The sequence below is a fragment of the Bombus huntii genome, chromosome 6, assembly GCF_024542735.1.
Source record: "Bombus huntii isolate Logan2020A chromosome 6, iyBomHunt1.1, whole genome shotgun sequence".
NCBI classification, from domain to species: Eukaryota; Metazoa; Arthropoda; class Insecta; order Hymenoptera; family Apidae; genus Bombus; species Bombus huntii.
In genome coordinates, this window is record NC_066243.1 from 17,677,726 (window position 1) to 17,702,577 (window position 24,852).

The following is a 24,852-nucleotide window of genomic DNA, read 5'->3' on the forward strand; positions in this document are numbered from 1 at the left end:
TGTTTCGTATATAGATCAGAGTAGTGTACATGAATATAAAAACAGGAATCGATTAGATTGCATCATAATTGCTCATAATAAAAACACATCAGCTCACTGCTGTTATCTTAGAATCCTAGAATTACTTATACAACAACGTAGACGTCATGTTCCTGTTGGAAACAAACACCAAAGGAAGAGAGGGTACTAGAAGAGGAAAACCTAAGAGGAGATATAGTAAGACACCTCATAGGGATTAAACAAAAAAATATTTAATTTCGCGTTAAAAGTTTAGGTACTGGCCGCTCGTGTTCACCGTTTACATGCTACTATGTACAAAATAAAAGAAATAAACTGATAGGGAATATCAGGAGGAGAGAACATCAGAATATAAAAACGTTGTGGCCCGTTAAGCGAAGGTTCGAGAGTTTCGCACATCAAGCTGAAGCATAGCAGAAGCGTACTCTCAATCGTAGCCGAGTCTCCCCTCTCTTGATTTAAACGCACGTATAATTTTTTATTCCTTCCCCCACCTTCCTTTTGCTTATTTACAAGATGATCGTTTGTTTTATGCACCGACGTGACGTCGCTTCTCTCGTTCATTTTTATTAACTGGCCTTTCGTTGTAACAGGATCGCGGATGTGATCGCGGCGGATCTTCTTCTCTGCCTTTCTCTCTCTCTCTCTTTCTCTCCCTCCCTCTCTCTCGCACTCTCTTTCTCTCCCTCTCTCTCGCACACACACACACACACACACACACACACACTCTCTCTCTCTCTCTCTCTCCGCGCCCACACACTCTTCGCTATGCGAACCATTCACAACCATGAAGAAGAATATAATTTACAACGATGAATCGTGCGTAGAACGAAGATAATATCCTAAAGCGGTCTGTTCTATGTATACATTTACATATACAATATGGAATATTTCAAATATAAATATATTATGTTAAGGCACTTCACTACTGGCCGGTATATACACGATTCTCCGACCTTTTTTATACAGTTAATTATATGTGATACAACCTTCGCGGCCTAAAACAAAGAAAAGCGATACGCAAATCAATGATAATGTCCTCGGTCGTAATAAATTAATCTCTTGTCGGACCGTGATCTATGTACAAATTTGAACACATTTTTGTGGTGTGTTATCGGCATTCCGTTGCAGTTCCTTAGCGAAACCTAACTCTCTCCTAACGTTCTGTTATACAACTTCATCGCCCTCTTACAACCTTCCATCTCATCTAATTTTCTCAAATATCCGTTTCTCCATTCTCAAATCCATCATCATCCTGTAATATCGATTTTTCTGTTTCCAGACAGACCAGCTAAGTGACTAGGCCGTTCGATTCTTCAAGCGAGAACTCAACGAAACTCAGGGTGCGTCGATAAGAACTGAACGAGGCCAGGCGTCGTGGGTCTATCAAACCGCCAGAAGCTTCATAGCGATATAGGTAACTCTGGCCTCTTCACACCTAACGTTAGATCCAAGGGTTTGCTCTTCGTCGTGGCTTCCTCTTTCGCGGGACTATCGGGATCGCTATTGTTATCGTTTAATCTACTAGCCTCTTCTGACGACTGACTGGGTCCCGGAGTGCTTCTGCTCGATCTGACACTAAGATCTATCGGTTCGTCTTGCTCAACAGCTAGACCACCTGGACTGGGACTGACCAGAAGCAGGTCGCCGCCTCTGGGCGAAAGTTGAGACGTTGATGGCGTGACTAAACCAGGTGGAGGATACACTAGGCCTAGACCTTGATGAGGATGGTATCCTGTCGTCAATGTAACCGTAGCATTGATCTTCCTAGGTGGAAAATCTCTTTCGGACAAGGTCGGTGATGCGGCGCTGTTTTTGAAGTAACTCAGTGCTGAATTACTCCTTGATTCGGTATCTTGACCATCGACACCATCCACCGAGGACGCTCCACTATCACTTGGTGTGTCCGATGTCCTTTTATAAGTTGGAAGGTACGGTCTGAGGGCGTCCGATGGACTGCTAGGCACGCAAACGCTATCCCTTTGAGCGAAGTTCATTGGGAACATCGGAGAGCCTGGAAGTCGCTGCTGTTGTTGATGCTGTTGTTGTTGTTGTTGTTGTTGTTGTTGATGTTGTCTATAAAATGGCGGAGGTGTTGTACTAGGTGGCGTACCCGGAGGCTGTTGAGAACTTTCACCGACTCTTTCACGCTCCCTTTGCCAGGCGAACAGACGAAGATGGTTTTGAAGAGCCACGTCATCCGGATGGGGAGACTTGCTCCCCCTTTCTTGTTCCTGCTTCAGCATCGCCACGTGCAACAGATGCGATTGGAGGGCTAAATCTTCATGACTAGGTGAAGTACGATCCGTTCCATCTTTGAATACCCCGCTTTGAGGTCCTTGAGCCTGAGGAAGGAATCCTGGTAGAAAGCTTGGTCCAAACGGCGAAACTGCTCCTGGAGTCATATTTTGATTTCCGTTCGTTTGTTCTTGGAGGAGACAGTGGATCTTGAACCAGTTCGAACGACGACCATACCGCGAGCCTGACTTTGACATCCCGACCACGAGACACTTTCGTAGGCGACACGCCTTGCACGATGTACGATTCTTCTTGTTGATCACGCACACGCCGCCGTTCTTGCATTCGGAGATGCTTCCCAGGTTGTTATAGGTGCGCCCGAAGAACGACTGCGAACAGAAGGAAGAAAGCAATGGTGACATGTGGAAATGAAGAGCTTGAAGAGCGGTGTCGAGCTCGCTCTTGGTTTGATTTTCGTATCGTGAAAGATGAAATACTACGGCATGTTGACAAAATTTTATTAGCAATGTCAAGTTTCTCTAATTGATTGATTGTTTCACGTACTCTAGAGAAGTCAAGAATTTGGTCTCGTCTTTTCAATTGTATTTGTATCGAAGATTTTATTCATTTTATCATTATAGAATTTATATTACTATTTACAATAATATCTTTCGCCGATCACAAGATCTGTCTTCTTTTTAGTAATACCAATCCTTAATCCGTTACATTCAGCAGATTGGCGCCACATAGCTTTTCCCTATAACCGAATTCTCCGTATTGAACTCACCTATTAACACGTTTGCCACCGTGCGTCATATACGTGACGCATCAGTTTCGCGCTAGGTATCGTAAGTATGTGTGAACGAGGCTTGGATTCAATGTTTGATAAAATAAAAAAATGCAGTTTTGTCTGCATTCGACGAAGATATTTCTGTATGCAAAATATAAGCAGTGATGGATTACATTTGGCTTGGTGCTACACCAAACGTGTTACGTTGCAAAAATGACTAAATTAATTAACAAGTACAACATATTGAATTCAAATTTCTCTGTAAATAATATAGCCAACGCGTCAAGAAATCCTATGCGCTATACTTTGTACTGAAAGCAAAATACAAGCACATCTTGAGAGAGTGATAAAAAGTGAAATAAATATTTGCAATCGGGGACAATCGCACGATCTCTAATCGAATTCGACCGATAGAGTATCCCAATTTAAAAGCATCTTATACTCGCCAAGAAGTTCTGCAAAACTTCGTTTCAAAAAACTGCTCTACCAAACTATATGTTAGCTTTGCTCGATAGCACTCGAAAAAGTATGTGGCGGCACGGGCCTCGGAACTTTTCAACGGCTCCGGAGGCAAAGCGCGACGCCGCCAAAGCGCAACACCGACGTGCCCAATGTACCATCGATATCTTCACACTCTTTCCGCCGAATTCTCGGAAGAGCATACACGTGCCAGCACTGGCGGCACATCTAATGAATGCACGCTAGTGGGGGATATCGATGGGCTACGAAGGGAAGAATCCGCGCGATCCGAAACAAAAGCAGAGTCAGTCTGTCTTGCGCCATTAAATGTGTAACTTCTCGGGACCTTTTGCATAGCAACGCGTCGAACGAACTCGCGGTGTCTATCGTTATTTGTTAGTTGTTACCTGTTGTCGGTTAAGTGTAATTGTTAGTTGTTAATTGTTAACTCTGATTGTTGATTAGTTCTAATAAAACTATTGTTCGTTAAAAACACCAAGAGTAGTTCCTTACGCACCTATCACCATACCACCTCAAGTATAAAAATCTTTTAGACGAATTTTCTCCGACTTTCTCATAAAAGATAAATTGTCCAGACTTAAACGCGGAAATCACGATTTAAGCAGTTATATATCAAAAGAGACCGTTCGCCATTGGACTCGTTCAGGCCACGCGCAGATTCTCTGGCGGATTACACGTCAGGCCTTAATGTTCCGCGTGTCACAAGAATTAGCATGCCTCTGTCTAGGAGTGGAAGGTCGAGCAACGGAGGCAGGATCCGCGAAAGGGTGGACAGGGTGGCGCGTCGAAGATGGAGCGTTGTATGCGGCACGGCTGGTCGTAAAGTTAAACGCCTGTCGGCCGACGATAAAACCGACTGGAAAGCGGCGCATCGTGAACTAATTTACGACGCGACGACCCTTCTACCTTGGTGCTCGCTTCGGGGTCTCGACTAGTCGCTAATCGAGTATCTCTCGTGCGCCAAGTACAACTTTTCTTTCCTTTATGTTTTGAATTATTCCACTTTTATTTTTTCTGTTATCTCTATTCTAGGTATTTTTAAACCGTTCTATAAGGCATTTATAGTAGATATAAATATCTGTTGAAGTCGTTAGAACATATAATGGATGGATATAAAGCTTCATAGAAGTAAAGCTTCTATAACGAGCCAAAGCGATTAACTCCACTTGTCATGAATTTTTGTATTTCGTTACGTAAGCACACGATGAATATACAGTTGTCAAAAAAAGCGAATGACATGAATTAGTCTATCGGAAGAATAAAAACAGTAATTCAGTAAATTTAAAAACCAAGTTGTGTAACAGATTCCTGATTAACATAAAATACAATGAATCTTGACGTGCACGCGAGGCTCGAGTCTTCAAGAATCTTAAGATCATAAATACGTATTTAACGTCAGAGTTAGAATTTAATCAGAAAGAAACACGGCGAGCCAAGTGTCGTCGAAAGCCGGAAAGGCTCTAACTGTGTTCCTCACCTGACGCAGCCACGTGGGCGGTCTGGTAACCGTTCGAAGCCGAAAAGCTCTCATAGCGGTACCTGTTCCAAATCGGATCGACGAATCATCCAGAAAAAGTGTCCACCGTATCGATCCATGACCTAAAATTTATACTTCGATAATGCGTCCAGATTACTCGAACGTGCGTCATCAGTGAATCACTCTGACTACCGGTAATCTCACGTATATTTTCAACCAACCAGCACTTTCTCGTCTGTCTTCGTACGACTGCAACAGACTCGACTAGTAAACGGGAAGCAAAGTTACACGTGTCCAACAGAAGGTCCATGCGCGATGATCGAGGAGAAACGCGGAATCGAAGGATTCCAGTGTCAAGGAGGCAGATCCGATGGCGATGATTAATCGCCGAGGTTCAGGAACAACGGCGTACACTCGATAAAGTGGTAATGATCGCGAGATGAAAACGGACCAGCGGTACCTCGGGCTGTAATCTCTCGATCTTAGATGAACAGGCGCGAGCTCGAAAAGCCTCCCGTATGCCAGATGATCCCTGGCTGTCACCGCAACTGCGTGAAAGAGGTCACGATGCCACCGTGTGCACGCGAGAGATAGTATGGTTCGAACCGATCGCTTCCGCCTACGAAATTCTCCTTGCTCGGAGATATTTACGATCCAGAGTACGTAGGATATCGAGTATTTTTTTATGTGGTAGATGTGTCGTGGAATTTGGGATAGCGAACGTTAGAAACGATAATGAATATCTATTTGAAAGTATCGGGGTTCTGAAGTATCGAGATCAATTTGGTTCTTGTATAAAAATTAAATTAAGTTCCAAAATATACATACTTAAGGAAATTAATCTACGATATATAGTCCAATTTATATAGCATATCTTTTCTCGTTGTTATAAGAGATCGAAAAACATTTATTCCGGACACTTCCCTTTAACTTTGGCAGTAAAATAGCACTACCATAAGAATGTTTACGAAACTAGGAACACTACCACCTTCATAACCTGCCACAACCTACATCCCCAAATCGATCGATGATTCTTTCGAAGAAAACGCGAGGGTTGGAGAGCGCGTTTCACGCGGTGATTGCGTGTCGCTGCGACTCACAATCAGAGTCAGCTGCTGGGCTTGTGTATCTTGACCGTAGAGAGCAAACGAGGTGAACAACGGGATTCGCGAGGAAGGATTACGTAACAGGCGCGTGTGATTCGTGGCGTTTCCAAGCGTTTTTTTTTTTTCTTTTCTTTTTTCCCCTTTGACTGGTCCTGGTCCGGTCGCGAATCACGTACTCCAGAAAATCAGAATCGGCGTAGAAAACGTTCCTCGACTGTCGTAGCGAGCCATTTAGGGTCGACCGCGACAAATCCGTCATGGACAGGCCACGAGATTAGCGCAAATCAACAGGCACGCCCGGAATCTCGGACCGATTTGTAACGCCTTATAGAAACGCCGCCGGGGAAAACGTTTGTCCGTGATCGTGAACGGCCGCCGAGCGCGGGAAAGCTTAACAAATTGTCGATGAAAAATGCAGCAGATCGTTTCTCGTATAGACTCGGGCAATCCTACGTACAGTTGCTCACGAAGGGATTCCAACGCTTATAGACACGTTTTATGAATATACTGTGTGATTTTACTAGCACCGTAATGAGACACGATTATCGTTATTGTATTGACATAATTTAAGACAAATATGCAAATATATATAGGGTATAACATAACGAGGTATAATAAAATATAACGTATTTGCACTATACATAACATAAAGAAATTCGGTATTTGGAACCATCTTTAAAATATGTTTACGATGGTTTACGTTGATACTGTATACTAATTATTTTCTAAATATATGTTTGCAACTTCTTCCTCCCATATACATTTCCAGATCAGTTTCTTTTACCGATAAAACCTGAACATCAAATTTGAAAATATTTAGTATAAAAAATAGTACGTATATTCTTCGAATTAAACTCGTATTAAACTTTACTCGTCCATGCTACTTATCTCACTCCACTTATTAAATTCTACTTAGAGGAATGTTCGTCTATTACAAAATAACTGCTTGATAAACTATGCTTCGATAAAAACAGACCAACAAAAAGTCTAAACTACCGACAACTGCTTAAAAGTCAAGCACTTCCAAAAGCGTATTCAAAAAAGTACAGTCATCCTCGCACTCCATTTCTACAGGGAGCGAGAACGAGCGCAGACCCTCGTTATTAACTCGAAATCGTCGTTCGGCCATATACCGAACGCATCCATATTCGTATTAATCGCCGGTCGTCCAGTTCCAAGTATCGGCCGCAAATTTTCCGAACTGCCATTTCAGTCTGGTTCGAAAATTGCTGCTAGCGAACCACGTCTCGGTAGCGGGGCGATTTACAGCGTCGATCAATTTCGTCGTGTGCCGAACACGGGCAACGTTTCCTCGAGTCGGCGTCGGGAATGCGATTGGCACGGCGTGTTCGCCGCGGGAACAATTTCCTCGAGCAGATCGATGAAAAAAACGCGAGCATGCCGATAGTTTCCCGCACGTGACGGGAATCGAACGTCGACCGGCAGTCGGCGCCCGTTTCGAGTCACCGATTGTAAACACGCTCCTCTAGCGAGTTTAGCGGGCTTCGTTGCAGAGAGAAGGAAAGGGAATCGACGTTTCTGGGAACTCAATTTTCGATGGACATGTTGGTCAATTTAACCGAAGTACTCTCGTTTTCGAGCGTGCTCCGTGAATTTTCCCGATCTTCGCTCGCCTAACGTCCGGATGGTCTCGAGCGATCGTCTCGAGCGAGCATCTTTAACGACTTAGAAATTTATAAAAGCAAACCAAAAATTGGGCGATAGAAAATGATCGAACTTGTGATTTTTTTCCGGCCAGACACTGTCAGCCGTTTTCAAACATTGTACGACGTCGCGCGATCGAGCTAAGTGAGCTTGCAAACATCTGCTTTCGTGAGCCGACAGACGGATGACGTCACGAGTTAACGCGATTAGAGGGGAGTATCCGCCTCGAGGTTGAAGTAATTTTCACCAGATACACGAGTGTCGATTTTTAAACGCGCCTGTGGATGAACAATAAGATGGAGACTGGCATTATGTAAACGTTGAATCGGAGGTGATTAAAGGAAATGGCTTAATCGGTACGCTCGTTGTATAACACGAGACTAATACTTATTAACGGTGGAAATTTGTCACGAGCTTTGATCGATGTTCGGCATTCGAATCTTTATGTATCTACACGGAGAGGAGAATTAGGGTATTTGTATCGAAAAATTTTGTAATCCCGTGACGAATTACTCGCGTCTGAAATGTCACGAATCGTTTTCTTCGTGTTTGTACTTTCGCTGATAAATGTACGAACATAGACATCACTGTACCGTGCGCGTTATTCAAATTTCCGATCCACTTTGCAGTAATACATCACGATAATCAATTACGCTAGAACCTTATTCCGCTGGATCAGCCGAAGAATAAACGGTTCATACCAAGTCTTTTCTACGTCTTTTTCTCGCCAAGAAATGAAAATCGCGTTTAGTTAAATACGGTCAATCCATACTGCTGGTTTTAATAAACGAAATTCGAAGAAATGAAATTCAAAGCCTCGTTGGAATCCGACGAAAGAAAAATTCTCCGCTATTCGGTAACCAGAGGCCACGTCTTAGTCACTTGACAAAACCCAATCCAAATTCAAAATTTGATCAGCATCGCCAAGAAAAATGCCGTTTCATCGTCACGAACTACATATTTTTTCTCATTTTCATTCGAGAAACGCGAAATCTCGTCGGAATCTTGAACGAGAAGAATCCCAGCCACGCAACCATCCACAAAACGGATGCAAACGTACGAAACCACAATCGAATGCGTGAAACCACGAGACGAGTATTTCCCCACCTCGCAATTCGAAGCGCGTGACTGGAGCGAAGCATCGTGACCCTGATACGCGCGCGATTCAAGCGGCGGCGATTCGCGGAACACGCGTCATCCTCGTCCCAACGAATCTGTTCGCGTTCACGTTTCCTTCCTCCATGACTTTCCCAGTGAGGATGACTAGTCGTTGCATCGCTTCGCTCGCTCTGAATTCCGTGGCCTGGCACCTAGTGGTACCACCTGTTTATGACCACGGATCGATCACCCAAGCCCTCGTCACGCCGGGAAATCGCGTTTTCCTCTGGCTGTCTAGCAAACGATAGAGGCCGTTCCACGTAACGATTTATCTAGATCTGCGGTGCTATTTCTAGCTGTCCCGATGACGATTGCCACGCGAGAATAACACGTACCTCGTACTCGCTCTTTTATCCAAGCGCCTCGATTCGCTCGATTCGCTCGATTCGCTCGATGCATGATCGACCTCGCGGCACGATCGATATTCCAACGATTGATTCCTCCTCGTTAAGATTTCAGTTTGTTTAACGTTCAGCAGCCTTTGACCGATCTCCGTTTATATCTTCGGGTAGATCGGAAGTGAAATTGAAAATTCAATTTTGAAATGTGAGATCGTAAAAAGTATCAAAGTTATGAAACAGCTGCTTATTGTCCGATTTTACATATCTATATGATATTACCGAAACCGCAATAGCCTAAGTGTAACTTTATATTTAATAAAGTAAGAATTTTGAAAACGAGAAAAACAAAATTGTCAGTTACGTGTTGTCGATGCCCTAATTTCACGCGTCTATTTAGCGTTAACGAAGAACTAAAATAGCTTAACTTCATAAGTAATATTAAAATCATTAACGAAAGATGAAGATAACCAGCCCAAATTCTTCGAAAAATAGTACTTTCTATCCCATCGATATATATCTCTTTCCAATTTGATGTTTTCAGGAGACAGCAAGGAATTTGGGAGAAAGACGGTTAAGCGCGGTTTCGTTGGAAGATCGAGAGGATTTTTTGGCCAACAGCCAGGGAAACCCAACTGAAACGGGATCGCTGAAAACCGACGGACTGTTTCTGACGTCATGCCGCCACGGAGACCTTGGCTGACGTGCGTCCTGCATGCTGAACACCGGTGCCACTCTCGTTTTCGTTTCGAGTTCGAGCATTGCGTCGCGTTGTAGATCGGACATCGTGATTGCGGCATCGTTCGAGTTCGATGGAACGCGATAGAGAAATTGAATTAGAGACGAAGGCTATTTAAATGTAGAACAATTTTCTACCTATGCTTCGATATTTGCTTCTCTGTTTGGATTTGCTTAGGACGGTGTTTTCAAGAACTATTCTACCGTGGACAGTAGAAAATTCCTTTTAGAACATAGCCGCTAAAATCTATGTAATAATATTACGTATAAATGCGACATGTGGATCAAGGCACATGGAAGAGCGTTTAAATGTAAGTTTCTAAAAATTGTATTTTTTAAACGAATTCCTCGACGTCTCAACCTGTGCTGCATACATATAATTAGTGGCAAAAGAATAAAATAAAAATAAAAAAATAGCGACACAAGAAATACGAGAATCATTAAAAATTTGAAAAAATTCTCCTTTCAAAATTGGATCTTGACAAGAATAGTTTGAACGAAAAGATTAAGACCTACTTGGCTGATTGTTTCGAAGCTTTAAACGTACACCGTCTTATTCATTGCACAGCCCGTGACAGAATGAATCGAACCTCTTGTATTTCTTTCATAAAGAAATAAATCTTTGTTACACACGATTCATGAATAAGAAATGACGAGGCATAAGAAAAAAGCGGAGAATCTTTGAAGTTGTTCGACATACATAAACATGATTACATCTCTTCTAATCCGAGGTATATCTGATCTGTACGAAAGACAAACTCCATTAAGATTGATCGTTTAATTCCTAAAAAATTGAACGCTAATGAAGAAACGTTCAAGAAATAAAATCAACTGATTAATCGATTATTTCGATCTCGATACTTTTTTTATCGCGTGACGAATTAACATTCTCTCGTGAAAAAGTATTTTGCTGGAAAAAACCTTGCCGATCGTAGGAAAGCGTCAAGTGTTACAGGGATTTTAATGCCTCGTCATCGCAGTTCACGCGGTTTCGCGCGCTTTTATGACAGTGAATGCTTCCATGCCGGTGTAGCAGATTGAATTGCAGATCGCGCGTCGACAGTTCCTAACTGCAGGAACAATGAACGACCGTCATTGTATGCTGATGCTTCATCGCGATTTTGTACGTTCGTTTAGCTGGCGCTACGCACGACGGAAACGTACTTCAACGGAACGACACCTGAACATGGAACTACTCTGTTTTCTAAGAAATATCTAGGTTTCACAGTAGAATCATTAATAATTTGATCGATGGTGGAAATTCATGACACGTGTTGATTTAACAGCTCGAAAAACTCCTCAAGATTGATCGCTTCGCGGAGAATGCGACGCTATGCGGTACGTTAGTTTTTCTTAATATAGTTGAGGAACTGGAACTTTTTATCGCACAACTCGTTCTTGGAGTTTTTATATATTTTCTTCTTACGAGCGATTGTCAGAATATTTGGAACGAGTTTTCGTTGAATTTTAAAGTTTAATCGTTTCATCGATTCACTTGATAATTTGATTATTAATTTACAGTTAAAATAATATCGACGTTCGATAGTAATTTAGAATTTTGACGAATCTGTTATTTAGTACTTTATTGGATGACATAACATCCGATCTAGAAGCTCAAAGATCGAGAATCTGTATCATGAAGTTGAGCAAAAAGTTATTGAATAAACAGGCTATTAAAAGCGTATTTTCCGATTCACGGTATGTTAAAGAACAATACGCGCCAACGTACTTCCTGGTCTGAGCACACGTGCACGGCAACATCATAATTTATACTTCTTTACGTACCAAGCATAACATTAGGCGGCCCGCAATTGATTATCACCAGTCTATTACTTCTATCTGAAGCGATAAAATGGCAAAAGGTTGCATTCATTTATGCTAACACGACGAGCATGCATCTAATTTATGACACATCGACTACATTCTTCGATTCGATCGAACTCTAAGAATAGTAACTGAACATCGTGTATTCCCAGAATTCTTCTATCCGTTTTTATTATTATTTTTCCACTGAAACTGGATTATTTTTACCTACCATATTTTCACTTCTATCGCTACATGTAAATACGTATAGAAAAATTAAAGGGAAAAATTGAATGCAGCATCCGTGCACGATAGAAGCCTGATAAAATTCACGTAGCAAGTTATCAAAGCCTTCTTTTACTTCATCTTTTTAATAAGTGTAATACATCGTGTTGCTAGTAACAACTTGTGTCAATTTTCGTTAAAGTTTGTGGTATAACGAGACATTCCTTTTATAGTTTACCGATCACCTTCTTGACCGGTGTACTTGTGAAACTGACAATGACATAGAAATAGCATTAGGATGATTTTAAACGTTGCGATAGTTGCTCCGGTAGAAAGTAAAAATATTAAAGGCAAAATAAACAAACGAATCGTCCAATTAAAACAGAGACAAGAAAAAAGAAAAATCTTCTACAGAATACGTTTCTTACAAACATACCACTTTCTAAACCGATCAATCTCCAGTTGCACAAAATTACACAGTTAAAGAGAAAAAGCAAAAATCGATATAATCGATATTCCACATCCCCGATTCCTCCATTCACCGTTAAATCCTCCGTCTTTCGATAGAAATCAGCCTAGTCCATCCTACAAGAGTCTTCTGTGCGACATTCGAAGCTTCTTGGAGCTCGGTACGCGAAGCGTTCCGCTTCAGGAAGTCATCGATCTTGCAGCGGCGAGACGAGCCAGTGTTTCAATGCTCGTCGCCATCGTCTCGATCGTCGTAGCTGTCTGGAAAGCTCCTCTTGCACCGGGGGCGCTTTATGGCTCCGTGCACGCTCGTACGTCAGCGATTTTTCCTGGGGCCCGATATGGCCGCGGGGAATTTGTCTGCGCGCCAGCTATTTGCTTACATTAGCCGTCGGAGTCGAACGGTGTTCCGCGGATCCGAGCCTCGGATAGCCCAGCATGCGTGTGGATTGATGCATGGCGAATCGCGCTCCAATAGCCAAGAAAGATACGAGCGCGATCGAGCGAGCCGCGCGTCGTGTCGAGCGTACAGCACGCGAATTGTGTGTTTTCTGTTCGAAACGAAGAAGAAACACGGGAGAAGAAAGAAAGAGAGATATACGGAGCTGGAGACTAGTATACGTGAGAAAAAGCGAAGAGAAGAAACCGTGCGGTGGATCGATGCTCGATAAAGGGAAGAATTATTTCCTCGAGCCGTTGATCGAGCCGCGAGAAAACGTTGCTTTCAACGATGGAAAAGTTATGCTCTGGCGATCGCACGCTGCCAAGTTATTCTTTTTCCTTCGAATCGCTTGGTATCTCGCTGTATATGAGAAATAATATAACAAGATACCCGATGATTCTGGTTTAATCGTATCGGATCTAGGATCGTGATATTCAAATTCGATCGGTTTACGAGACGACGACAAAGTGGTTTGGAGAAAGAATATGGATGTACCGAATTGAAAGGGGACGCGAGAGATCTGTGGAGGAAAAGTCTGCGCTACCCGAAAAGGATAAAGTCAGAAGACATCGGAGAGAGTTCTCTGGGAGGTTCTAGGATCGTGATCGATAGCGTACACCTAGGTGATTTATTCGTTGCGTGCGCGTGGAAAATGTCTTGCCGCAGATGTCGCGGCGCAAAGGCCGCGCGCATGCCATTATTCGCGAGATGGATTTAATTGCTTTGATCATATTCAATGGTGGGGAATGAGAAAAGTGCATGGAAAATGTCGAACGATCGACAGAGCCGAGTTGTTTCGTAACGCGCGCGATAAATCGTTAGGCTTCGGGGACTTGCCACCGATTGTTTATCGAACCGCTACCGGACCGTTGCTTAATCCCAGCGTAATCTGCGATCGTTCTCTACCTACGTTCCCTATTATGTCTCCGAGGGAAAGAACGCTCCGGATCAAATTTCACCTGGCGTGCCGGAAAGGGTGGATAATGAATATCCGCGTCCACGAGATCGAGTGTCGCGATGGCGTAACACTCGCGTTATCTATCATCGATTGGGGTTGAAACGTGGAATTGGGACACGAGATATTTTTAACGCGCATATAGAAAGCAGTTGAGTTAGACGCCATTGTTACGATTTATGATTCGTTTTAAGATCGCCATTTACCTTATTGTATCACGTTACTTGCTTCTTCTACGTTTTACGCTATAAGAAGAATCGTATACTTTCTCCAGAGACAAATTTATAATAACCAATAAAAATTTATTTACGATTCACTGGCAATTTAATTCACGAAATAATTTCAAGTTTACTTATTTCCATCGAATATTAACAAGGAGATTACCATCCATAAACTTACAGTCTTCGACTTTCCTAAGGAAACGTTCAGTATCTTCGAGTCTTTCTATCCCAGAATCTTCGACCAACGTTCTAAATCCATTGCAACCTGCTTTCACTTTTCAGGAGCCACCAAAGCCTAGACCAACGAACAAACGACGTAGATTTTCAACGGTTCACCAAGGTGGAATCATTCGACGGTAACGTGCCACGATATAGCTAATCTCGAGAAAACAATACCAGCGAGTTTCCTCGTTACATGGTTCTACCTGGTTCACGAAAGACCAAGCTCGAGCCGAAAGATCATCCACGATGATGTACACCAGGCATCGTGAATCGTCCACGGGAATCCGGAAATTGCTCGCGTGAATCTCGATCTCCGCGTGATAATCGTTCGACGAACGCTTTCCACGAGAGCCTTGCGTTCGATATTTCATCCTAAGCTCGCGTGACTACGAGAACCACCGGTGGTCGCGAGCACCGGCGACACGACGATTGTCTCGCGGACAGACAGACAGATTTAGCAGACAACGGGTCGCCGCCAACGTAGACGACGCAACCCCGAGACCGGCGTTTATTTACGAGGTTGCGAGCAGACAGCCGCGTGTCTGTACTGCGTATTTCCGGTGAAAGCAGAAACAACGTGGGAGAAGGTTATCGATTCCTTGAATTGGGCACTTTCAGATTTTAAATGCAGTTTAGGGTATTTCACAGGGTATAGCATCTTGGGGATAGACTTTTTCGGTCAATAATTTGGACACAAGAGAAGAGAAAAATAGGAAAAACGTTGTGAATCGTAGATGAAGATTATTACAATCTTTATCTAATTTTGACGAAAAGAATTTAGGCTATTTTGATAGACATACGACTGTAGAGGCAAAACGTTCGTTTAGCAATCGTGATAATTCGTTGATTTCGATAAATCGAATTTAAGACGATTTAAGTATTTTAAAACGTTTTATGTTTTAGGAGTTGATTTTCTGTCGAGCATCTACGACGAAAAAAAGATCGTACATGTCCGATATTTAAAAAATGCGAATTTAGAAACACCTAAACTTTCTAAACTCCTATCAACCTTCACCTAATTTTCTTAATTCCTAAAATTATCATAAAATCACGAAGAAGAGACTATTACGAGAAACCATCCAGGTCATTAACTGCTTCGGTCATGTCGCATGCAAATGGAACTACGAAGCACGCAATCGTTGTACCGAAGGTATTCAAGCAGCGGACAAGAAGTTGAGACGATTTCACGCCTAACTCATCACACGTCGTTTCCGTTCCAGCAAATGTCGCCGATTTTCGTCAGTTCGCTTTTGAGACGCCAAAAAGAAGCGTCGCGTTCAGAAGCCGGTTCCTTTTTTCCCGCGAATTGGATTCGGTCTAGGGACTTCCAAGAGCGGCAAGTTTGGAAGGAATTCGCAGGTTGCGTCAATCGGTGGTTTCGCGTTTGCGCAAGCCCGATCGTTCTGAAAAGATCGGTACGTGAGCGTCGCAGGGTGTCGCTCTGAATGCCAAATGAACATCCTCAAGGGCGCGTGGTCTGTGGCAACAACGTTTAGGCGTGAACTGGGCCATCTCGATACCTTCGTCGAGACCTTAAGCGCCAAAAATCGTCGATCGAAGATCTAAAAAGCTGCAGTCTATCGATAATTTTGTTTCGTTGCGATACGATATAATCTCGTTTGGCTGTAGATAATGTCTGGATTGTTAATGAGAATAAAATTAGAATTCCGAGTAGATCATCTTGATCTTGAGTTTAATCGATTCGGAATTGGCGATGTGTCGTGTGCGTCGTGTAAAGAATTTCACGATATAGTTAGGATTCCTTGAATTTGATTTCTTTGAAGATCTCTGTAGGAAAAGCGTTGCAAAGAACATTGCGCGTAATTGGAAACTAGTGTTAGTTTCAAGATCAAGTATCATCTTTTATTCAGAAATTGATATCAAATGAATTAATATATAGAATGTAGAGGGAAAATATCGTAGATGATAGAAAATAACGTGAAATCAACGAAATATACGTAGTATCCAATAAATCAACGATACTTTATATCTAGTAATCAAATACCTGTAACATTTAACATCTTTCAATATCTGATGGTTTAATGATCTGTACTCAAACAGATTGCCGATATTTAAAGCCTTTGCTCGAACCTTGAAATACATTTATCCTAATCCTCCATCAAAAAAACTGAAACATCTCCTTCCATAGTCTAGCAAAAATTATACGTAATAAAAAACGAAATTATGTACAGATACCACGATTCTCGCGATGATCACGCATCTTGCAGCATTTACATCGACCTAACGAGAGACCGAATATAATCGACACTTCACCATAATCATCCTTAAAGTTCACAGCTCTCATTATCTCTAAATAAAGGCCGGCAAAAACGAAAAGTGCTCCCTGTGAAGCTACCGAAAACTATCGGTTTCGAGGTTCCGTTACAAAATCCGAATGCTTCGATGCGTGGAGAACTAACTAACTAACAATCGTAATTTGTAAAACGACCGTAAATTACGACAGGTGTTAAATTATGTCACGGATATTACGCTTTCGAAAGAGGCAAAGAGGGAGCAGGCTCGCAGCGTCGGATCGATAGATCGCGATTTATTGGCTCGTAAAAGAAGCGCACAGAGCGAACGTCGCCGCGATTTGGACCACATAGAAGCAAGGTGGCGGCTCGCGGTAAGTTTAACGCGACTGAGCTACGCTAGCCACCCTGTCCGCTCGTAAATCGCCATCTTATACGAGGGACGCGCCGTGGTTCGCGGTTTCCTCCCCGTTATACGTTTTATGCCAGTCCTATGTATCTACCGTCGAGGTTTCGTGTCGCTTGCGATCATATTCGCGGTTGTCATTTTCAACATGTTACGAGAGACGAATTTTCGTTGTTTAACGTAGGTGCGAGATTTGTTCTACATTTCGAATGTCTAGTATCTTATGTAGATCGTGATTTATGGAAAGTTTTTCCATCGATACGTTGTCGATCGAACGTGCTTCGTCATTTGGATCGTTATCGATCCGACTGCGTTTCTCTATCATTGAAACGTTCTTTAAGTTGTGGTGAACGGCGCGATTAATTTACCTACTTTATTTTATTCGTCGATTATTTTGTTTCTATCATCTTCGTATCATACGCGTCGATTATTTTGAATAACATCGAGAATCTGGTCCAGACGAAAGAGTATTATTTACTGAAATAATACGAGATATTTACGCGTAACATTTTACAATGTCCATTTAAATAAATGCAACTGAGTTTCTAAGGAAACTTAACGAACCTGGTTAAGTTAAGTCTCGCTCAAATCCATTCAGCTGCTGCTTAATATCGTAAATGGTATCATGGATTACCATACGATAAACAAGCTTCGTTCGTAACCAAAAGAGATACCGATTCTACTACACAGGCTACGAATAACGAACAAGAAGACACGCGATTCGCAACAAAATGAAATTGGCGAAATTGAATGCAACCGACCATTCCAGTTTCTCCGCGTCCCCCTCGACAACGCCGTAAACTCGATTACTGAGCCAATCTCGCCGCTATATCTCCGCCGGTACAATTAACTCCCTCATAAAACGACGCTTGGTCAGCTGTAAGGTGGCGCGTGTTAACACACGCGGGGAATCCGAGTTCTTCCGCCTCCACCGTCGCAACTTTTCCGCGGTTTCCTTCTCCTCGAAGCCACCGCGGCGAAGGTGATTCGGTTCGCAACTACGTTCGCGCATCGTGCCTCTTAACTGCCGCTATTACGTCGCCTAATTGCCGACCATCTAAATACCGCTGCTGCAAATAGATCTCTTGATAAACAGGCACCGCGATTCTCCATAATGGAACGAACGAACCGCAGCGACCTTTATGAATCTGTCCAGGTGTGCGAGGAGCTGAAAGAACGTGAAGCCGATGAGCAAGATAATTTCGATGGTTTTGCTTCTTATTTATGTGGACTTTTGCGAAATTTCTTGTATTTTTTCACATGACGATACGTACGATTTTAAACAGTGTAAGTTAACGGAGAAACATTTTATGAAAGAGAGATTTCTACCGTGATTTTAACGCATCTTTTAAACCGAACGAATCACAGCGATCTTTCCGAAGAAACATTACGTCGATGTGTTGGTTTTGCTTGTGTATATTCCGCGAATTACAATTATAATATACGTATAAGCAAATAAAAGAGAAAGGAAAACACCCTTACTATAATTTTAGCAAACCTTTTAAGACATTTGTCGCAATACTTTTATCTACCGTTACAGCGAATTTCACATTCACAAATCTCATACAAAATCATCACTGAACCAGTATCGAAGCAATTCAGAACGACTAATTGTCACTAGCTACATGCAATTAACTGTTGAATATAAACGTTTCGATTAATTTCAACATTGTTGGTCAGTCAGCCTGCATATATGACTCTAACGTTCTTAATGTTCTAAATCGTCAGAGCGGGATATTGACAAAAGTTTTCGACTAAAAATAATCGCACCTCGGTAGAACGTGGTTGGTTGCGATATCGCCGCTGCGCGAAGCTAAGATGCTATTTCGATACTGTTTCTGGTTGAAGTTCTTGCTCGCCTCGTTCATCTGGTTTTTCTCAGTTTGATTAAAATCGGTTACAGAAAACACATACTGTTAGCGTCGTGGCACAAAAAGTGGCACTGTTAAGACAACATGCACACGCCATAAATCAACCATCGCGTAATTGAATATATTCATAAATTCAGTGTTCCCTGCCAAGTTGCCTTTGTATTTTCAATAACCGAAAGATTTATCACCATCGAGCGAACGTTCTTAGATCAAATTTCCCATTCATAAGCGCCGCCAGAAACGATCGAGGCTCTCCCATTATACGCAATCTTATGCAACAATGCAGCGCAAGCTTCTTTCGCAAAACGAAAAAAAGAAAAGGAAGAAAAAGAAAAATCCATAGAACATGGAATCGGATCCAAGTAGTACTTCGCGTACGTTACCCGTACGTATGTTACATCACGAAGAAGTAGATTACCAGAACGCTTTATGCAACACGTGGGGAGCACGTTCGCGCAAAAGAGAACGCTTCTTCGTTCGTTCGAGTGGCAATAATGGCAAGGGACCAGAAAACATCGGGTGAAATGTTCAATTTCCATTTTTATTTCCACTCGAACATCGTAAGGATAAATCTATTTCTGCTGGTTTCCAGAGTTTGATTCTACTTGGTGGTTAAAAAGATGTACTTTATTACGAAACAGTTGAAAAGGAGATAATTGAGTCAATATACGTATAGGAATTTCAAAAATATCGATTTCAATAATAATACGATATAGTATTGTACATCTGTTATTTTAGACTGTGAACCTTTATGCAAATTTATATGTTTTTGAACACGCTCGAAGAAATGGGATACAAGTAGAGATTTGCTTCGCCCTCTAAATACGATACAATAACGACTACTGTAGCTTGAATATTTTTGAATAGTCACATTCCCATAAATGCATAAATATCCGCAACGTAGGTAAGCATCTCCGAAGTATCGAAAAGACTGACAGAAACGCGTGATTGAACTTAAAAATAAATAAAACGATACGTTTCTAACAGCTTGCTAACGTGATAAAATTGTACTTAAAAAATCTTACTCTTGCAAAGAGTGGACATGTGGCGTATCGTAATTTTCTCTGCGACCTGTCATCTTCATTGTCACAGAATTCCACGTAGATTTTGCGACTCGAGCACGATTAGCGTTTCTCGTCACGTCACGATCGATAGATTAGTCGACCGGTTCGTTCGATTTTTTCTTCGTCTTTTTTCCCCGTTTCTTTTTCCTGTTAGCCATTTGTTGCCTTATTGCTCGGACTGGGAGTGTCTAGTCGAGTAGAGACAGAATATATCGACTCGGTAGTCCCTCGAACAGAACTGTCACGTGCCGTATTTTATCCGAGCCACCGGTGAGAATCGGCCTCTCCTTTCGTTCCGTACACGCTCGTCGCAAATCGTAACGATTCCGCGACCAAGCCGACCGGTTACGCAAAGAGCTGGAACGCCGCGACTTTCGACGTTACCTGTGCGCCTTTGCAATTGTATCGTCGACGTCGGTTTACGAAACTCCGCACCACGGCCTCGCGAGTTACGACGTAGATGAATCGTCCACGACGCGATTCCCTTTATTCCACGGGTCATAACGGGTATAACGCAAATTTAAAAAGTTATAGCACGAGCGTTAGCATGTTAATTTAAACGATTTAGGTCGGGAATAACGATTACGAATGGTCAACGTGTTCTCGGTTATCGGTAGACGTTACGGATAGCGGATATTATTTTTGGTTATTGGTAATCAGTGTTAGAGTCAGATCTTTTAAAAAAATTCTGCTTACAATTAGATCTTGAACTTGAAGGGACGTGCTGCGATAAGAAGCCTTACTTTACGGTAATTCGAGTAAATCGACGAAACTCAACTCACTATGCTACGAATTCATAATCAATTAACATTTGTAGTTTTCTTGCTCTTCCGACACGGTAGGATTTAAATTAATAGATTAAAAATTATTGCCGCGAATCGTTACGAGGGAAAGATTTTCATGATTGAAAGAAGAAAGGTAGTTGGTCATAATGCTATCGATATTTGAATTTCTTCAAACTTTATAAAAGCGTAAAATTTTGATGCAAGAAGAAATAGTGGAAAGAAAGATATTAAAAATTTTCTTCGAGTTCTCTCTTATCCTAACAATATTATAAAAAATAGATATCAGTTACTTAAATTGACTGAAAAATATTGCAACTAAAACGCGTTAACGCAACGTCGGCCTTTAATGGGTTGACACCTTAAAGCACTGTTGCAAGCATTTCAACCTACCTAATCGTCCACTCTGTGCAATAAACGCATAAAACGCACTGCTTGCTTCTCACGTCCGGAAAACTCGACACTTCCAGGCGCTAAGTGCTTTCTCGAGTACTTCCAGCGGAAGTGGCTGGAATTCCAGGCTACGCGAGCCACAGACCGCAACTGGATCCGCCTCGAAAAAAGAAAGGATCGATGAGCTCGGCGTGAAAAGCGATTTCGCCACGAAATCGGCTCCGCGTCCTCGATCCGTCGCGGCTCCATTGTCGCGCGATGAATAACGAGCGTCGAGACCCAAAACGTGAATCACGCGTACGCGTTTCGTCGGGGCCACGGAGCGAAAAATTTGTCGCGATGTCGGTCGCGCATAATCGCCTCCGCGGAAAACAATGGTCTCCGAAGACGATTTGCATGAGAACGCGCTGCGAATCCCCGAATTCTCCTCCCCTTCCGGCCGAGACCGTACGCTAACGAGCGTGTCGAGCCTTGCAGATTGGTGCAGCGCAGGAGGATGGAAGCCGGGTCACGAGCGTTAATATTCACGCGCGCGTTCTGCGCTCCTCTTCGTTCGAAACCGACCGAATGGCCTTCCACTGACCAACCCGATGGCTGCCGTTTTTCATCGACACCGAACGGTTGTGGAATTTGGATGCGAATATGGCACACGACGAAACGAAGGATCGACGAGTGGCTTTGAGAAATATAAGTCACTGTTTGACGACACTTCAGAGGAGTTTGAGGTTGATCGGACAAATTTTCTTGGAGTATGACAGATATTGCGTAATGTAGGATGAAGATTTGGATAACAAATTTTTACACGTACAGTGGATACGAGAAATAATTGCACCTACGTATCCTTATTCACTGAGCGAGGCGTTTCTTCATCAGGTACTACATTTTATGTTTATAATATCAAATTCTCGGAGTTGTACGAAAGTATTTTCAAACGATGCGAAATTTATCAATTGATCTTGAGCTAAGTCCAAGACTTAATTGTCACATACAATAAGTTCTGTAGCAGATAGAATGGTGTCCAAATACTTTTTGTATCTTGTATGGCAAGCGATGGAATAAACCTAACGTACAAATATCGAGATAACTGCAATCTTTTATCTATAGTGCCCTACTCGCAAAAACGCACGAGATGAATAATATTCATTGAAAATATTGGACTTTGGACTGAGGCGACCGATCAGTCAGACGAGGCCGAAGACTGGATCATACGTCGCTTCTCGCACACATCCGGAGAACATGATGTCACCAAAAATGGAAGAAGTCCAAGCGGAAAAGGTGGCAAGAGGTGTAGAAGGAACGAGGGGAGCCTGTTCTTCGATGTAGCGCCAAGAATTCGAGGCAGTCGTTAGTATGCTAATGAGTGTTTCTCCGTTTCTTGGTTCGCTCCCGTAATGCGCGTTTCGGTAAATTATTTCAAATATTTCCCGAACTTCGCCCCCCCCCTCTCTCTCTCACACACACACACACACTGTTTTGGACAGACGCCTCTGGGCTCCGTGAGAATGGAGAATCTCTCTCACTCGCGGAGTTTCTAAGGAGACGCACGACGTTCTGTGTTGAAACGGAATAGAAGTAAAAAGTGGAGATAGATCGTGTGCGATTTGTCGACGCTCGTACCGACAATGTCAAAGTTGACCCTCATTTTTTCTCCTTTCACTGGACTATAAATGGAAAAGCGGAATTCTTTATGAACGCGCGAAGTCGTACCTGGTTCTATGTTCCCACTTGAGACTTTTTTTTGTCGTTTGCTGGAGAGTGTTATTGGACACTAGAGAATACCGTGTATAATGGTCAGGCGTAATGGTTAAAGGTTACTTTGCTCGGGATTTAAAAAATTATTATACACCGACTGCTACACTCATTTCGTCGATTGGCAAATTTATCCGAGTAACATAAAAGTTTGCTTATTAGTAAATCTGATAAGCTAAGATGTAGAACGGAAGATTATCTCTTACGCATCTAGAAATATCGTATCGTCATTAATTACTATAAATTTCGTCTAGAGAAAAAATAGTTTCATTCCGATGATCCTACTAAATCTGAAAAACTTTATCGTATATATTTAACAGACGAGATAAAAATCTCAAGCTTCGCTGTATGTAATTTATTCAAGCCCTCTAAACCAACTAAACGACAACGTCGTGACAAACTTCCCTTCGAGCGCTCAGAAGCGCTCGAACACATTGAACACACATACCAACGAAAGCGATTTAGAGGTCGTCGCGTCGATGTGGATGAAAGATGGGTCGTCAGGACCTTTATTTCTTTGCCTTTGATTCTCACCTCTGGACTCTCGCGTCTCGATATCAGGCCCCGATGGCGCCGTTATATATCCCGGCGATAACATCGAAAACGCCGTGAGAGCAAACGTTCCAGAGCTCGGTATTTCTCTCGGGTTCGTGGCTGCCGTGTATACTTACACGGCCACGATGATAATATTAATTCCCCGGGCTGGTATATCGTTTTTCATACGATCTCACGGCGGTGATCCACCATCATTAATTAAACATTCAATTCGTATGAGAAATTTTCACGATCGAGAGCGCCGGCCTCTCATCTCGCTCCGGGGAACGTTGACATGATCGATGCTGGATCAGGGGCGGGAAAAAGGTCCCGGGAACTCGGCGAACGGCGATTTGTCCCGCTAACGGGAACCTGGGTCGAAAAAATTCGCCTGCGATGATGTTCACCAAAGAACGAGGTCGTAATATGTGGTTCGAGGTTTTTGTATCGCGAGAAACATTAAGAAAGTAGTACATAAATGTATTGTGATAGGAAGGATAAGTAGTTTGTACAGTTAATCCCCCCCCCCGGCCCTATAGGTAAATGTATTTTCTCTAATTTCATGGTCAGCCGGGTTAGCTATGGTTCAGTCTATTATTCCTTTTTTTTACCGTTCTGCACTTCCAAAAGAATCTGACAAATTTGTGGGATTCGTTAATTACATTATATGGCGGAATACGCAACACATTGACGGAATGCTCGATTGTTGGATCGTGGAGTAACAGAAAATTTGGATTTGGCGCTTTGTAAGAAAGATGGGGACAGGCTGAGATTGTAAGCAAGACACTACCGCACATACAACCGTTCGTTAAGTCGAGTGCTCAGAATCTATTTGAATAAAAATGAAGATTCTTTTCGAAGGAATTCTCGAGTGAGATTTCTCGTGGATCGTCAACGACCTAGTTAACCCACGAAGGATTAATTACCAGAGGTCCAAGACCAGATTGAAGAACGATTTATATGGATGAAAAAGTACGGCAGTTTATCCCACGCGATACGTTAAAAAATGTAGAAGTTTCCTTCAAATCGTTAAACACGAATCGCTTAAAGCAATCTCGAAATATACATACGCTAACGCAATAGCAAAGTGAAGACGCTGTAGGATGACCAAATCACAATTGCTCAAGAGTACCCATAAACCGAACCTGTCCCAAAAACCACACCCAGAACTTCGAACACCTCTCCGCTAGAAAACCACTAATAAACATGTAAGCGTCGCCGTCTTATCTCGGAGGTATCCAGCGTAGAACCCGGGCGAGAAAACCGTAAGAGGAAGGATGGATCGGAGCGCGTAACAGGTCGAGCGAGGAGAAAAGGCCGATCGCGGACAAGCAGGCTTTCAAAGACCACCGATAGGTATCCACACATAAATCCGTATCACGTGTGTAGGTCGTATTTTCCCTGGGTTCGTTCGATCCTAGAGAGATCCCACGAGTAGAGAGAAGAGAGAGAGAGAG

The 24,852-nt window shown here is 42.6% G+C and overlaps 1 protein-coding gene and 1 non-coding gene across 2 annotated transcripts in view; both read right to left on the minus strand.

The window, feature by feature from the left end:
* Positions 1 to 229: 229 nt before the first annotated feature.
* LOC126866798 (zygotic gap protein knirps-like) overlaps positions 230 to 24,852 on the minus strand; it is a 40,976-nt gene continuing 16,353 nt past the window's right edge. Inside the window, exon 3 of the mRNA XM_050620759.1 lies at positions 230 to 2,645. Coding sequence (XP_050476716.1) covers positions 1,422 to 2,645 — 1,224 coding nt within the window. The 3' untranslated portion in view covers positions 230 to 1,421. The remainder of the gene's footprint in view (positions 2,646 to 24,852) is intronic.
* On the minus strand, positions 18,675 to 18,817 carry LOC126867210 (U4 spliceosomal RNA). The gene has a single exon (XR_007690174.1). It is a non-coding gene; the product is annotated as a U4 spliceosomal RNA (small nuclear RNA).